The sequence below is a fragment of the Stegodyphus dumicola genome, chromosome 3 (assembly GCF_044657685.1).
Source record: "Stegodyphus dumicola isolate Sdum_Otavi_A_Nest chromosome 3, ASM4465768v1".
Classification (NCBI taxonomy): Eukaryota; Metazoa; Arthropoda; class Arachnida; order Araneae; family Eresidae; genus Stegodyphus; species Stegodyphus dumicola.
In genome coordinates, this window is record NC_140770.1 from 75,532,066 (window position 1) to 75,549,425 (window position 17,360).

The 17,360-nt window shown below is 31.0% G+C and overlaps 1 protein-coding gene across 2 annotated transcripts in view; it reads left to right on the forward strand.

The window, feature by feature from the left end:
* Positions 1-2,047: 2,047 nt before the first annotated feature.
* The window catches only part of LOC118191841 (sorting nexin-13-like), a 90,726-nt gene continuing 75,413 nt past the window's right edge, over positions 2,048-17,360 (forward strand). Inside the window, exons 1-3 of one of the 2 annotated variants that reach the window (XM_035362694.2) lie at positions 2,048-2,333; positions 3,219-3,349; positions 9,748-9,856. In XM_035362694.2, the coding sequence (XP_035218585.1) occupies positions 2,304-2,333; positions 3,219-3,349; positions 9,748-9,856 (270 nt within the window). In that variant the 5' untranslated portion in view covers positions 2,048-2,303. The remainder of the gene's footprint in view (positions 2,334-3,218; positions 3,350-9,747; positions 9,857-17,360) is intronic. The other variant, XM_035362695.2, reaches the window with a different exon arrangement.

Below are 17,360 nucleotides of genomic sequence, written 5' to 3' on the forward strand. Positions count from 1 at the left end.
GTGTTTCTCTGTCTATGTCATAATCAGTTACTGGAATCATCGAGAGTTTGTTTTCACTTATTTAGATATCGATTTGACTTGAATTTACATGACATTCTCACATGGGGTATGGAAAATGGTAACTTATTTACAAAGGCGAAGAGGAATTTCGAAGCATACTTAAATTACATAATGAAATTGAATTTTTTCCATGTAGTTAATTTTTCTACCAATATAATTCGCTAATATTTTAATTATAAATTCCAGCATTTCATTCATTGTTCTATACGGCATAAAAAGAATAAACCATATCAGAACATTTTTAAAAACGTTAACTGAATTTAATCACAAATGGACCAATGAACCAACTGACTTCAGAGACTAAGAATTTATTATAGTATTGATGAAAAAAAGTAGAATCTATTACAGTATTGATTCGAAAAAGGTAATCTGCAGCGGAAAAGGAGGTTAAAAATAAAAAAGTTGAAAAGCCCGAACAAGTAGTTAGAAGGAATCTAAAAATAATATTAAGCATTCATCCTATTTTCTACTGCAATCGATGGATGCTTTTTCATATTTAGATGGAATCTCAAACTCTAGTTTCAAGGAGGAAACGAACTTAAAATTTCGTTTCTCTGAAAAGGATAAGGATAAGAAGGCATCTTTTTCCCTTCTTTCAGATATACCGTTTCGGAGTTTTTTAAATTGTAAGCTTAGAAGGCCTTTTTTTAATATTTATTTCTTTCACGTTTTTTTTTAGATGATGTACATCGGAGTGTTTCCGCAATATGCACGTTTAGAGGTTATTTATAAAACTATTTTAAAGTAATTTGCAATTTGTTAAGTTTAATTTCCAACTTTTGTTGACTAAGCGGTTTTTTTTTTTTTTTTTTTTTTTTTTTTTTTTTTTTTAATTAAAAGATAAGCGCTTTTCATAGTTTAATAATTTACACAAACAGAGATTTTGTTGAGCGGGTGAATATTTTTTGAAGAATCGAAAGGAATAATTTCTTAAGCAGAGGAAACGAATTTTGTAATTTTACAGAATTATTTCAGTTAAAGGAAAACGGATCAAAACTCTTGGTATAACTAGTTCTTATGAAATAAGCAAAATAATTATAATTCCAGTTTTTCATTATTGGGATTTTGAAATCTCATTCACTTATGTGTGCCTTAATCTTTTAAATTTAATACTTTTAGGTGTGTCTAGCTATTGCATTACTTATAGTACTCCTCTTAAGAGATCTCGCATTTTTATACTGAAGTTGCAAGTACTACACATTCAGCTGACAATATAAAATACTTTCGAAATTTTCAAAAGCTATTATTTTCTTGAAACTTTATTGTTACGAATGCTATATTATTTTTTTTTTTTTTTTTTTTTCAGTTGATTGTAGTTGCTTCGTTCAACTACAGCAGTGCTAGTGTCATAAATGTATTTTAAAGCGAAATGCAAGTTTGCGTATTTAAAGTACTTATTGCTATTTATAAAGAGAATATGAGTTTAATATTAACTCTGAAAGCTTAATATATATATATAACTTTGAATATCGATGCAAAGAAATTGTGAGAGTTTCTATATTTACCAAGTGTACTTTACTTGCTGCTAATTTTTAATGAAGGATGAATTTGTGTATTAACTTTGGAAGCTTTAGAGGTATAATTCTGAAAAATCGACGTTCAGTAAAGAAGTTGGTGTCTCACCTTTAGCTGCACCCACGCCAAATCCGCATGGTTACTTCGCAGTCACAGATTAACTGGTTCAATATTATAGTATATACATGATTCTTATGATGCTAACATGTCAAAAACAAGTTTGCACGAAGATAATTTTTCTTCCAAAACGTTTACTGTACGTTCTCTAAAAAAAAAAACTTTGACTTGCAAGCCATCACGATCAACCAGTAAGTATTCACATTTTGTATTCCGTGTTCACAATCCTAACAACAAACTACTTGACACGATACGATAGCTGAATGAAAACTGAATGATTTTGTGCGGTACCTGTGTAAGTGTTTCTTTTAGTCGTAAGTTGTGCCAGTAGAGGGCGCTATATACGGGGGGTGGTTTCGTGTCTGTTAAGAACTGTCTGTGTTTACATCTAATGTAAAAATCAGTGGGAAATGCGTTACGTACAGGTGCAACTTACCTGTACGCTTCGAAAAGTTACGTGAAAATATGTAATATCACTGGTCTGCATACTGTTTCTGCTTTGAAAAGAATTCTGCATAATAAAATGTTGTCAGTTGTTTTTGCCTATTTTGAGGAACAGCAATGTTTACAAGATGTTAAGCCTATCTGTGTAAGCAGTAATAAGATCAAAAATGACTTTTGAAACTTACTTTAATTACGTGGTAAGTGCGTTGCTTTGTGTTAAAATCATGAATATGTTTCGTTTATATTTTTTCAGCGTTAGGCCCTAATTTAACTGACTTAAAGGATTATACAGTTCGTTGACAGTGGACTTAATTTTCGTAGCTTATTTTTTATTTGCAAATTTCAGACTGTGATATACAGTATGTTTTTTACCTGGTTGAAAAGCTAATTTCCATTTGTCATTACGAAATTGTTTTTGTTAGTTTCCCGTGATTTTTGACATAAATAATAAAATCATGCTTTGTAATCTAATAAAAAACCATCAAAATTTTGTATTTTTTCTTTGGATTTAATGACTTACGAATTCCTTTGTAAATTAATATCTGCAAAATTATTATAATTTTTATTTTTATAATTTTTCTGCAGATTTCTTATGATGATGAAGAAAGTTGTATTTTTTTTTTTTTTTTTTTTTTTTTTTTTTTTAATTATATCAGGTCTATGCAGTGATTTTTTTTTATTTGGAAACTTTTTCTCCAGTTTTTTTCATTGCCTATTTGTATATCTACTTATATTATAAGTAATTAGATTTACCTAGAGTGAGTACTAGCCAGTTTCCTTTAAAAAAAAAAAAAAACCTCCTTGAAGGAAAAACTCTTTTTAGGTAAATATACACTTTGCTATAATCTAGTAATTCAATACTGAAAAGTGTTATAAAGTTTTATTATTGTATCATAAGCTGGCATTTTTTTAAAATGTTTTAGTGATTACTCAAACCAAGAAAAAGCAAAATTTGTGAGATATTAGAAATTTCTGTCTTTATTGATATATTTAAATTTTTTGTTTAATTTATATTGTCATTACTACTTGTATTATAATTTACTTCTCATTTCAATTAAATTAGTTTTTTTTTTTTCCACCAGAGGTTTAATTTTGTATTTCAGATGGCATCCAAAATATTTTGGCTCCTTTTGGTTGTAATACTCAGTATTTCAACTTTTGGCTTCTGGATTTGCAGTATCCTAATTATTTCTTTTATGACTACATTCACAGGGTAAGTTAATAAAATTTCCATTCCTGCAGCATATTGTGTGTGTATACACTCTTTTTACTGTGAAATATTTGCTATTTAAATTAATAATGCTCTAAGTAAATCTTTTAGTATTCTCTATGTATATGAATTGTGCAGATTTTTTATGATGATGCAGAAATTATTTACTCAGAAAAACAGAAATTATTATTTCTGTTTGAATTTGATATTTTTGCAATGTGTTTTCCTTTCTTTTACATGAACTCAATTTTCATGCAGTTTTTCATTCTTGTATAACAAGAAATAAAATTTTTATTATATTATGTATCATATCACAACAGAAAATTTATTTAGCTGAAAGGTAAAAAAAAAAAAATCATGACAAATTATACCTAGAAAATTTAGGTAATATTTATGCCAGTTGAAAATTGAGCCAGCAAGATTTATTTATTTATGTATATAGTGACATCTTAAAATATAAAAACTGGAATATTATTTGCGATAATTATCAGTCTAGCCTCAAGGAATTGTTATAATAAATACTGCAACAATACAGTATTTTAATAATTTGCTGATTTGAAGTTTACTCTATGGTGCTAGATGAATATCTCACAGTGTTGTAAAATGAGTGAGACTGTCATATCCATTTATTTGTACACCATAATATATGACTAAAAACTGCTTCATGGTTGAATATATTTTATTTGAATTAATTGAAATATTGCATTAGTTATTTTCATCTGAGCTATCAGATTTAATATTTTAACTAGTATATAAGTTGTATTGTTTTGAAGTTTTTAAAGGCTGCTAAAATCTTTATTCCATTTTCCTTTAAAAAAAAAAGCTGTCATTTAAATGTGAATGTTAAGCTTTAAACTATTTAATTTCATTAATAGTTCTGAAATGTTTAAAAAAAAAACTTGGAACCATGTTATGTTTTAAGCACTAAAACAAGACTAATGAAGTAGTACATTTAATGTAAAGTTTCTATCATCTATTTTGTTAAAGCTACAAATCTTAATGTTTTTTAATATGTCAGAATTTTTGTTTATTAATTTATTTATTTTTCTAATAAAATATGAAGCTGCTGTCTTTTAATAGGAAATAAATATGTTATAGTGTAAAGGGTATAAAAAAGAATATTAATTAATAAATTGAAGCTAAACTGTGAATGCAGTGTTGCTTTATATTAATGAACTATCTTTGCTTTTTTATGCGTGTAAATTAAAAAAAAGTACAGTATATTGAAACGTAGGTCAAGGAAATATATGTAATATATGTGAGCTGTAATAGAATTGGTGGTTATAACTTTAAAGGCTGATAAAACAAATATGGCCCAAAAAACAAAAGTGATATAGGTTGTAATAGAATCTGAATGCAGAAATATGGTATGAGGTAAATCATTTTAATTATGGATATTTACAAGAAATAGTATTTGATATTCACTAGAATTGTTCTAATGAAGGACCATCAACTGCAGTATGTGCATTACAATTACTATGAAGTGACTGGCATTTTAGAACATACTCGTAATGTCGTCTGTAGCAGCAATGCTAATTCTGATTGATAACAAGGGCTTCAGATGAGTTGATCTGTGTCTTGTAAAGAAGTCAGTCATCATTATGACAAATGCATTGTGCAGTCTATCATAAGAAAAGCTCTCGTCAGTCAGTCTGCAGTTGTCTGTTGCCATAGAAACGAGCCTGGAACCATTTTACATAGGGGTGTCTTGAAGATGAATGATAAACTCTTTTCTCCCCAGCCAACAGTCACCAGAAACAAAATAATGGGTAGAGTAGACTTTAAGGTACCCCTTGTATTATGGCAAAGTTGTTGTTTCGTTTATGGTAGCTTGAGTAGTTGAATGTTATAGAAACCCTTTTGTGACATAATCGGGTGCATGATTCTGGGAAATTTTGAATCATGGGATGTTTTGTAAGCGTTTTTGTGGTGTTTGTTAAAAGCGTTTAGGTGGATTTCAATGGGTTTGTAGGAAGAAAGGTTCAGATGGTCACTTTGTGAAGCGTTCGATCAGAAAGAGTACCTGGTTTGAAAAATCATGGTAAGTGAATATTTGCTTTTGGTAGTGCTTAAATGTATAACATGTTTTAACTTTTTTATGTTATTTTATTGTTTGGTTTAAAATGTATTTTATTGAGTTTATGTATTTTTTGTTTGCCTATATTGTAGAATTTGGTGCTTCTTTGACTTTTTAAGTGAAAATATATCGATGTGTACATGGACAAAGTAAAGGGTAATGCAAGTTTGTGCAATTCTGGGATTTTTTTTAAGTGAAACTATGTCGACGTGTATAGGGATAAAGTTAAAAGAGTGTGCAATGCCATTTTTGTACAATTCAGGGATTTTTTTTAAGTAATAATAGGTCGACGTGTACATGGATAAAGTCAAAGGAGTGCGCAATGCCATTTTTGTGCAATTCGAGGGTTTTTTTTAAGTGAAAATAAGTCGATGTGTACATGGATACCGAGTTTGTGCAATTGTTTGTTATTTTGACTTTGTGTAGCGGCGATTTTTGCGCCAAAATAACGAGTCAAAGAATTGCACAAAATCAGTGTCCATGTACTGCCAAGTTTCACCAAGTGGTACCCTAAACTATACTTTTACACAAAATAACAATAAAGCAACTCTTAGCTCGTCCCTATTTGAAATATACTAGCCCTGTTGCTATAGCGACCACCACCCGCCAGACACTGTGGCGGGTGCTATTCTTCTCGTAGACAGACAGTATGATACCATTCTTGTAAATATTGAACATTATTTCTTGTAAATATCAACATTATTTCTTGCAATAGTGTATTAAAATGACTTTTCATTTTCCATATTTCTTCATACTTACTGTGTTTCCATGCTCTTATTTCGCATCTTATTACACGCTTAAAATTGTGATGGTTAGAGTTGACTTTAGGGAACCCCTTGTATTATCGCGAAATTGTTGTTTCATTTATCGCCAACTTGTTTTCTCATTTATGACAACCTGAGTAGTTGAATTCTATGGAAACCCTATTATGATGTAATTGGTTGCTGTGAATTTGAATCGTGGGAAAAAATTTGGAAAGTGTGTGTCGGATTTCGGGTAAGAGCTTGTGTGTGATAGATTACTACATTGTTATTTTGTGATTTACATGGTAAATTGACTGAATGTAGTAAGATTAATTTGAAGTTTCTGTAGGATTTGGAGCGAAAGGGAAAAAAGCATTAATTAACTGGTGTGTAAATGAAGGTTTACTTAGAAGTCATTATTAAGTGTCCTATTTGGAGGAAGGAGATGCGTATGGTCGAACATCGGATATTTTCGAATGGAGGATATTTTTTACTCTTATTTTTGTGAATTTATGTGGCTACACCAGTATACAGATTCTAGTTCAGATAATTTTCTGAAGTGTTTGGATGCTGTTAAGGAATTGTGTTTTACTGAAGATGCATAAATTCGTAAATAAGGTAAGTGGATATTTCCTTCGTGTAGTGCTAAGATGAATTTCCTTTTTTATGTTATTTCATTGTTTGATTTAAAATATAGTTTATTAAAATTAAAACTAATATAACTATATTTAAAATATAGTTATATTAGTTAAAATATAGTACATATTTTTTGTTGGCTGCTCCTTTGACTTTTTAAGTGAATATAGTTTGATTAAGACACAATAACACGCCGTACAAATACTAATTCAGAAGTCAAACAACAAAAATCAGCGTTAATTTACAAAATTTTGTAAATTAACGCTGATTTTTGTTGTTTGACTTCTGAATTAGTATAGTTTGATGCTTATATGGGCAAAGTCAAGGGAGTGGGCAAAGCCTCGTTTGTGAAATTCTCTGATTTTTTAAGTGAAAATAAGTTGATGTGTACATGGATAAAGTCAAGAGAGTATGCAATGCCATTTTTGTACAATTCTGGGATTTTTTTTTTTTTTTTTAAGTGAAACTAGGTCGATGTGTATATGAATACCCAGTTTGTGCAGTTCTTTCTTTTGTTATTTTGGCTTTGTGTAGCGCCGCTACACAAGCCAAAATAACAAGTCAAAGAATTGCACAAACTCGGTATCCATGTACCGCCGAGTTTCGCCAAGGAGTACCCTAAAATATACTTTTACCATTGTGACTTTTGAGATGTTTTGTATCCTTTAAAGTCGTTACCATCAATTTTCTTAAATTCTGTATGTATGTAACAGATTGGAGAAGTTTAATGGGTAGATAAAAAGAGGAAATTTATTGAAATGTAGCCATAAGTACAACATAGTTTTATTACCAGATAAAGCAATTCTTGAGATGCATATAGTCTGATTCACATCATTATGGGTGCAGTATGCATCCCCACATTTTTGGAAGCTTAACATATTTTTAGACGATGGACAGCGAAATGAGCTGCTATGTGTTAGCTGGAAGCGAGCAATCATAAAACTAAAAGGCCTAGTAGAGTGTCAAAAGCTTTTGGTTCTCAAAAAAGTGGTTGACTAAAATGTACCTGCTTTGCTGCATTATGCATGATCCTATGATGCAGATTATTTTGAAATGATGTAGTTTTGGATTGCTTATATTGTTGCATGCGTACGGGTTTGTTATGAATTTAATGCACAAGTCCGATGAAAAATTAACAAAAATGTATTATTATCACATCAAATAAAACAAATGCTTAAATTTTCCTCAGATATTTTTACAGTATTACAATATCTCACAGTAGTTATCTTTTAACTACTCAAACGTTCGACAGAACTTAATTCAAAACAGCTAAAGAAAGCTGATCCACGAATTCACTACAGTCAACAAGAAGGAGTTTCTAAGCAAACTCTTAAAACAGCTACTAATTGAATTGAGTGGTTTTTCTCCTTTTTATAAGTTTTTAAATCACATGCAAGATTTTTCAAGCAATTTCTAGAAATCAAAAAGAGATAGTTATTTATTAAATGTTAAATGTACGTGCTCTTGTATTTTTAATTTTCCAGCATAGCTTTCTTTTAATATTCTTCACGTGCTGCACTGCACGGGGAATAAAACAATTTTATTTATAATTCTACCAACATTAACTATTTAAATACCAAATCAGTAACAATATTATAAATAGTTGCAGTACCAATCCTAGACCATTGGCTGCCCAAGTGCAAATTAAAACTGGCTGCCCTGTTTTACAGAAATATATGTTTGATATTTCACCATCCTTAAATTTGGTAGTGCACCATCTCCCCCCCCTTCCACTAGAATAGGCCCTGAATAGTTACTATTTGTAGGACAAAAGGGGGGAATACCCCTATTAAAATCAGAAATTTCTGGTACTTATGTATTAATGCAACCAGGCCAAAATTCGCATAAATCGCCAAATTTGGCGATCCTACGTGTTATACGTAGTTTTTCGTAAAGAAATTATTTTTTTACTGGTTAGATTGAATGCCCTGAAATACTTTAACTATGGGTATTTGGGATCTGCCTGCGAGTGAAAAAGATGCTTTTGAATTGCTGCAGGGATATGGAATTATACTGAACGAACGTACTTGTAAAAATTCTCATAAAATGAAACTGTATTTTGGAAAGCAAATCTTCTGGAAATGTAACGTCGAAGAGTGCAATCAACATTTGGGTGTGAGAACCGGAAATTGGTTTGAAGGTAGCCGAATTTCATTTGTGACAGCGGTGCGCTTCATTTATTGTTGGTGTAAAGAGTTAACCTCAATTAAATTTTGTGCAGAAGAGATGGGAATTGCTGACAAAACTGTTGTAGATTGGAATAATTACAATGGCGAAGACAGTTTTCAATCAGTGCTAAAAGCAATAGCCAAAAGATTTCTGCCGAAAAAATAATTCTGCAACTTATTCAAATTCGAAACCGGAAGGGTTTAATTGCTATTTTATATTTTAAAACAAAATAATATAAAAAACTGTATTAAAAATTATCTGTAATTAATAAATGTACATTTTCTTTCTATTCATACTTTTTTACTCAAACTTACAAATCGTGCCAACCTGGTTGCGATAATACGTAAGTACCAAATTTCCTTTCAGTTTTTTTATTCTATATATATATGTGTGTGTGTGTATATAAAGTTTACAAAATATGTTATTCAGCTTATATAAAGATTAGAATATGCTTTATTAGTGGGTTAGAGACACATGGGATTTTAAAATAAACAAAATTCGAAGTGGTTTAAGAATCCTAAGCAATAAGTTTCCAGATCTTTAGAGATAAAAATATGTCATTGATTAAAAATCATCAGTAGTATATCAAAATCAGGCATGTTGTGCTTATAAATATTGCTAATGTATATTTATGTAGTACATAAGTATTGCTAGTTTATTGCTTTTGGAGTAAGCTTTGTATTTTGGCTTTGATCTGTTAGTTATCTTTTTATATTTTGTAGTGTTATGTTGTAATGTGAAATATTTAATTTTATCTTTGCCTCATCTCATTTTAGGTTCGTAGTTACATCATACTATGAAAAAAATAGACGAATATATATAAATTTTAATTCTGCACGCCAGAAACCAAAAAGAAGACCGCTTCCTATTCTTGGTATACCTAAAGTAAGTGAACTCATTTTAATTAATACTTTTGTAATGATATATATATATATATATATATACACATAATGGGTGATCGGTTAACAAACATAATCCGTTCCAAGATTATGTTCGCTATCCGAATTGTTCGTTAACCGATCACCGATTTACCGTATATGTTAATCGGAATTCGATTAATTCGTTCTGGAGGTCCTAAAAATTTAATATTAAAAAAATGCCATGTACAAGTATAATTTCTTAGTAAGTTTATTTATTACAAATATAATACATACATATAGTTTTATTTATTGTCCAATGTCGATTGTTTTTCTCTCTCCTTCAGGACTTTCAGGAAATTGTTGACGGCAATGTCGTTGTAGAGATCAGCAACCCTATTGACATCAGCTTGGTTTGGAAGCCATTTTAAGACCGTTGCTCTGATATCCTCCAAACTAAAAGCAAACTCTCCATTTTTTCATGGATGGCACTTCTTTGCTTCTCAGATGTAATTTTCATTACTCCTTTAACGTCTTTCATCTTCTTGATGATATCTTTCTTAGCTAGAATTGTGCCTACTGTAGACTTTTTCAAGCCATACGGCCTAGCAGCATCAGTCATTTTTTGTCCACTCTCTACTTTAGTTATAATCTCTTGCTTGGTTTTTATGGTGAGCACAGTTCTTAACATCACCCACTGTATATATATATATATATATATGTTACCTGCAAAGCTTGAAATCCAGCATTCTGTAGAATGCCTGAAACTAGCCGGAACTGTATGAAATGATTTTTATTTCACACATTTCCTAGGCATTGTATGGAATGCCAAATGACAAACCGGCAAGGTATGAAATACATTTCTGATTCGTTTTGAAAAAATGAAACTACATACCAGAAGTTAGTAAATGATGTAAAATCCCAAATGACTATTATACCAAGGACTTCTGGCTGCTGAATTGCTAGGATGTGATGTTTGTGAAAAATAAAAGTACATTCATTTAGCCTGTTGAAGATTTCTTGATGATATCTTTCTTAGCTAGAATTGTGCCTACTGTAGACCTTTTCAAGCCATACGGCCTAGCAGCATCAGTCATTTTTTTTCCACTCTCTACTTTAGTTATAATCTCTTGCTTGGTTTTTATGGTGAGCACAGTTCTTAACATCACTCACTGTATATATATATATATGTTACCTGCAAAGTTTGAAATCCAGCATTCTGTAGAATGCCTGAAACTAGCCGGAACTGTATGAAATGATTCTTATTTCACACATTTCCTAGGCATTGTATGGAATGACAAATGACAAACCGGCAAGGTATGAAATACATTTCTGATTCGTTTTGAAAAAATGAAACTACGTACCAGAAGTTAGTAAATGATGTAAAATCCCAAATGACTATTATACCAAGGACTTCTGGCTGCTGAATTGCTAGGATGTGATGTTTGTGAAAAATAAAAGTACATTCATTTAGCCTGTTGAAGATTTCTTGATGATATCTTTCTTAGCTAGAATTGTGCCTACTGTAGACCTTTTCAAGCCATACGGCCTAGCAGCATCAGTCATTTTTTTTCCACTCTCTACTTTAGTTATAATCTCTTGCTTGGTTTTTATGGTGAGCACAGTTCTTAACATCACCCACTGTATATATATATATGTTACCTGCAAAGTTTGAAATCCAGCATTCTGTAGAATGCCTGAAACTAGCCGGAACTGTATGAAATGATTCTTATTTCACACATTTCCTAGGCATTGTATGGAATGACAAATGACAAACCGGCAAGGTATGAAATACATTTCTGATTCGTTTTGAAAAAATGAAACTACATACCAGAAGTTAGTAAATGATGTAAAATCCCAAATGACTATTATACCAAGGACTTCTGGCTGCTAAATTGCTAGGATGTGATGTTTGTGAAAAATAAAAGTACATTCATTTAGCCTGTTGAAGGAAGTGTCAGTACTATACAGTATTACGTCATGGATGCTGATTTATTTTCTGTATTTCAGGAAAACTCATTTGAGCATATGGACGACGCGATAGAATTCAACTAAATACAAAAACATTACATGTAATGATATTGAACTTGTACAACCACCTTTGTGAGCCCTGTCAGAAAAAACAAAAAGTTATTACAAAGGGCATTGATGTAAACTTATGATTGTTTCTGAATTTGATTTCCGTTGTCAGGTAGATTTTGCTGATTCCCAGTCTCAGCCAGATAGAAAATACAAACTTATTATGTTGCATCAAGTTCATTTCACTATTTTTTTTTTACTTATTTCGAATAACAGTTTTTTAATGGCACTTTCATTAATTTTTCAAAATAACATTTGCATTTTGGAGGAATGAATGTCTTTTAAATAATAACCTTATCATAATCTTTTTTTCATGCTTTGCTTAAAGAGCATTTGTCATTCTCTAGAATACCTAGATATTATATACCAGGGCTGGCCAAACTTCATGTCAGTAAGAGCTGCATGTTTAAATTCAGGAATGTTTGAGAGCCGCATCTAGATTTTCTAAAAGTCACAATTTCATATTTACATCATTATACAAGTAGTGGAGAAGGTTTTAAATAGAAAGCAATCCCTGATAACTTTGTACAAAGCGTCTAAACTAATTAATTACTTCCTTTTGGACACTAAATAGTTTTAGTTTACCATATTTCATACATATATTTTATATGCATGAGCCGCACAAATTTCCTGTTTTTAAATTTAGTTAACCAGCCTGTTGAGTATGTGCATTCAATTTTTAAGTTCATTTCTTCATGAAATATTTTGCTGTCTGACCCATTCAGTCATCACTTTGTCATGACTGTCACTTCTAGCATTACGAATAATTTTTCTGTTATTCATTGCAAATGGAGTATCAGAATCCATAAATAATATCAAAAAGTTCCTTTTTCTGTTTTCTTATATCATATACATTTCCTTATGCCATATTATTTTCTCATCAACAATGACTTTCCAATGCCATACTTCTTACATAATTTTGAGACTGATATACCTTTACCATTTTTTGTAGCAATGCCACTTTTGGTTTAATGCACATCAAAACATGCTTTCGCTTTGTAGATCCTGTTTCAGCTGCAGAATTAGAAACTCTTTTTGACATAATCGAAAGTTGAAACAAGTTAAGGAATAGCGTGATCTGCTGTATTGACTGAAATTCCTTGGAAACACTAACGTATAATTTTAGCCTAGCTTAATAGCGTTCGCTGTACATTATTGGCAATGTAGAATGAGATTGACAACGAAAAACAAGTTGTTCTGCTAAATTTTATCTTGCTTTTATCGTGCACTGAGACAAGTAAACTTGATAGTATTAGTTTAGTTATTTATTATACTTACATGTATTTCTTGCATCTGCTTTAAGGCTTATCCGAGGCCGGAGTAAATAAATTCTGACATATACTTATTGAGGGCCGGTGCTGGATATCTTACCACTCGATGCAGTTTCTGCGGGTCCTCTAAATTTTTGCCGTCCCTAAATTTTGGGTCCCAGTGCTTTCCCTATAGTCTAAAAATTTTGTTGCTCCCTAAATTCTGCCACCCATTGCAACCATATGAGCTCTGGCACCAGTTCTGGGTTTATGGGAATAATAAGCACTAAATGTAATGCTTTCGTCTGTGAGTATCATTAACAATATCTATTTTTAGCATATGGAAAGAAATTTTTGTTAATATTTTCTTGGTCATCATTTCTTAAAGCATTTAACTTAAATCTGTAATCATTGCTAAGTGTAATATCAACATAAAAGGTTACCATACACTTTGTTATTCAATTACTAATATATAAAATAAAAATAATATAAAAAAAATTGTTTAGGCATCGTTGCACGAGTCATTGCTCAAGTTGTCATTTGTTGATAAACATGCACTGATGAAAGCAAAATATAATAAACAATGATTTGCCAGGTACTACACAAGGGAAGATTGATTCTTTAGAAAGAGCCTGAAACAAAGCTCTTGGAATTATTACAGGAGTGGTGAAAACTATTCGGATTACAGCTATGCAAAGCTATATTTCCAACCCACCAGTTGCTACTGAAATCAAGAAAAAGCAGTTGGAATATTCGTTAAAATGAAAGCATTGCATAGAGCGCGTTGGATGAATGAATGCAAACCAGGGGAAGTACTATGAAGACTTAAATGTCTTCCCTAGAAGCTTAGAAGCTTGTGAGAATTTATTATAAGAAATAAGACGAAAACAAACCAATGAATTGTAACAAGGTCATGGTTAATACCCTTGAATATGTTGATATCAAATACCAGCTAGATATATATGACTTGAAAAAAGAAAAACATTCCTGATGCAATATTAAAATCAAACATGTTATGTAAGTTATGTGAACAATATCCTGAACGGACTAGAGCAAGGTTGGCCGAACTTAATGTCAGTAAGAGCAGCACGTTTGAATTCAGGAATGTTCGAGAGCCGCATCTATATTTTATAAAAGCCACGAGTTCATATTTACATCATTATAGAAGTAGTGGAGGAGGTTTTAAATAGAGATAAATCTCTGATAACTTTTTAAAAAGAGTGTAAACTAATTACTTCTTTTTGGACACTGAATAATAATTAAGGCTTTTAGTTTACTAAATTTCATACGTATATTTTATATAGATGAGCCACACAAATTGCCTGCAAGAGCCATATCAGGTTCGCGAGCCACACTTTGGCCACCCCTGGACTAGAGTATATACTGATGGCTCTAAAATACAAGACAACACTGGGGCTGGTGTATACAGTAAACTTTTTTCCCATTGTACTTCTGTGGGGCGCTTCATCGAATTCTGATGCAGAGATCCTTGCAATCTCATTGGCTCTGGAACCTCAAGATAAAGATCAATTCTATAAAGCAGTTATTCTAGTCGATTCCAAAGCAGCCATCCAGGCTGTAGTTATAAATCATTACACAGATACCCAGATTATCTCAGAAATAAGACAAACCTTGAATTTTCTTTATAAACCCTAAGTAAAATTTTAATGTATCAATTATTATATATATAATACTTTTAAAAGTACAAATGATTTCAAGCACATACAGTTATTATATTTTATGTTTTGAAATATGATTAATCATTCATAGTAGCCCTGTATTCTGACATGAATGTAAAAAAAAAAAAAAAATGTAATAGCTGTTAAATTTTGGTTGTAAAGGGCTTATTTTTTATGCTTTCATTTTCTTTTTTAAATATTTTAATTCACTTTGCTACTAGCATGTAAAATATTCTTTTTAAAAGTGTTTTAGTAACTGTATTGTAAACTTAAGATGAATGAAAATTTTTCTTGAAAGTCACATACAACGATGTATATTTTTTGAGTTTATACGTGGCTTTTTAAAATTTTTCATATTGAATGAAACCATTGGTTGTAAAGGTGTAATATATGTGAGAAAATGAAAAGATAAATTTGAAACATAAGTAAATGCTTTTATTTTTAAAGAAATTATATGCAAATAACATTTATTCAGTAAATTTTCAAAAGTATAGAACATAGAATGAGATTCCTTCATTTTTCTGGGTCGCTGAATATGAAAATGATACTTAAATTGTCTTGTTTGTTGAGATACATATGGATTTATATTAATATGAATTATGAAAAAATAAAAGAACAGTCGTTTACCATAATGTTGTCTCCTTTTGGCCTGTCTCTGGTATTATTGTATTTTTTAGCATATTGTGTTATCATTAGAAGAATCATTTAACATAGCCCACTTCTCCTTTATCCCAGTATATTTCCATGAAAGTACTTGCTGTTTTGTCTCTCATATCACCATGATTTTGTTTGATTGGAAGAAATCCAGAAGTATTTTAAAAATTGCATTTTCATGCAAGCTGTTCAAATTTTCCCAGAAAACCATTTAAAACATTATCATTATAATACTGTTTTTTGCCCCTGTGACCTATTCTCTGCTTCATATGCATTATTTTTAAAAAGTTCTCTGTTCTGTGGAAGGAAAAACCGATAGACTTTCACTTCTTTTGAAATTCAGCTTGAGGAACTTTTGTGTAACCAATAAAATGCAGAGAACTCTTTACACTTAAATATTTTTGTGGAATTCTTTTTAAGCCTCAGTTTCATTCAGAGTATGAATAATTTCATTGTTGTAAGTGTGATGTTGAAATTTCTGCTGTAGTTTTATGAAGTTCTAAATTCATAATGTAATCATTGATGTCTCCTTTTCATAATTTGTGAATCAGAGAATATGCACATGGCAAGAAGTCTGCATTTATTGAAATTGATGGCTCCTGTTCTTTGAAGAAACCATGTTATTTTAATTGAAGTACATAGAAGTATTTTCAGAAGAATCAAGTCCAGAAAGTTCATTTGGCATGAGATTAAAAAACAATATCAAATGAATTATGTTTATTTTTGTATATAATCCTTTGTTATAAGTGCATTTCTTCCTGTGTCTTTGTAGTGCATAGGAAAAATTCTTTTCTAAATACGAGTCATCAGCAGCATTCATAACATCATCATCACATGCGAAACATGTCTCACAAAAGTTTTCTTTTAGTTTTTAATCAGGAAAAAGTCCCTTGAAGCAAGTATGGAAGGTGAGCTAACTTGGAATCCTGCAGCAATTCTAGCAATTGTTACCTTAACTATGGTGTTTAACGTGTCGCTATGGTCATAATTCCTTTTGTCTGCTCCAGTTTCATTTGCTTACTTTTAATTTCATCATACAGTTTTGCTATTACCTGTTTACCTGTGCATAATGCTTCTTTGTGATTGCTTTTCTGTAATGAATATAATCAATCAGCAGCCCTTTGGCGTCTCGGAAAACACTGGCCATAATTTTAGTATCTCATGATGACATGCAAAACTTCTTTTTAGGAGAGAGGAATTTTTCCAAGCCATATTTTGTTGCTTACTCTCAAGATGAAAGTGGTGTACTCATGTTTCATATTTGTGCGTATATGCGAAATTTTTTTCTGCCTCCTTTTGAAACATTGCCAAGAATTATTCTGAAATCCTCATGCAATTTTTTTTTTTTTTTTAAGGCCTCCATTGACATTCTGAATACCTATTAGGCTATGATGTTTTTTTAAATTGACTTTACACTATCAAATGAAATACCTGTAATCTCTGCTGCATGCCCAGTGGTAACCCATCAGTCTGAGTTTTTTTTTTTTTTTTTTTAGTCCAAAGGGATTTGAATCCCGAAGGACTATTAGTTTCGTTTTGGCATTTTGCGTCGGACGGATAAATGTCGGTTCACTTTTCAAACTGTTGCCATAAAATGTTAAGAGTTCTGCATTATATTTGAAGAAATTAAATAATGAAAATCTGCATAAATGTATGTATATTTCTCACATTGTCATAAAATAACGGTACATAGAGTCATTGAATTTTGAATAACATAATCCTCCAACGAATATGAGCATGTGGAAGACCAAATTTGAAATTTGAAATTTGTTTTATGATCGATTTCCTATTTTTTAAAACTTTGACGAATTTTTGATTAACAAACTCAAGGATTTCAAAGCGAGCAATGGCAACGTTGTGCAGAAAAAAC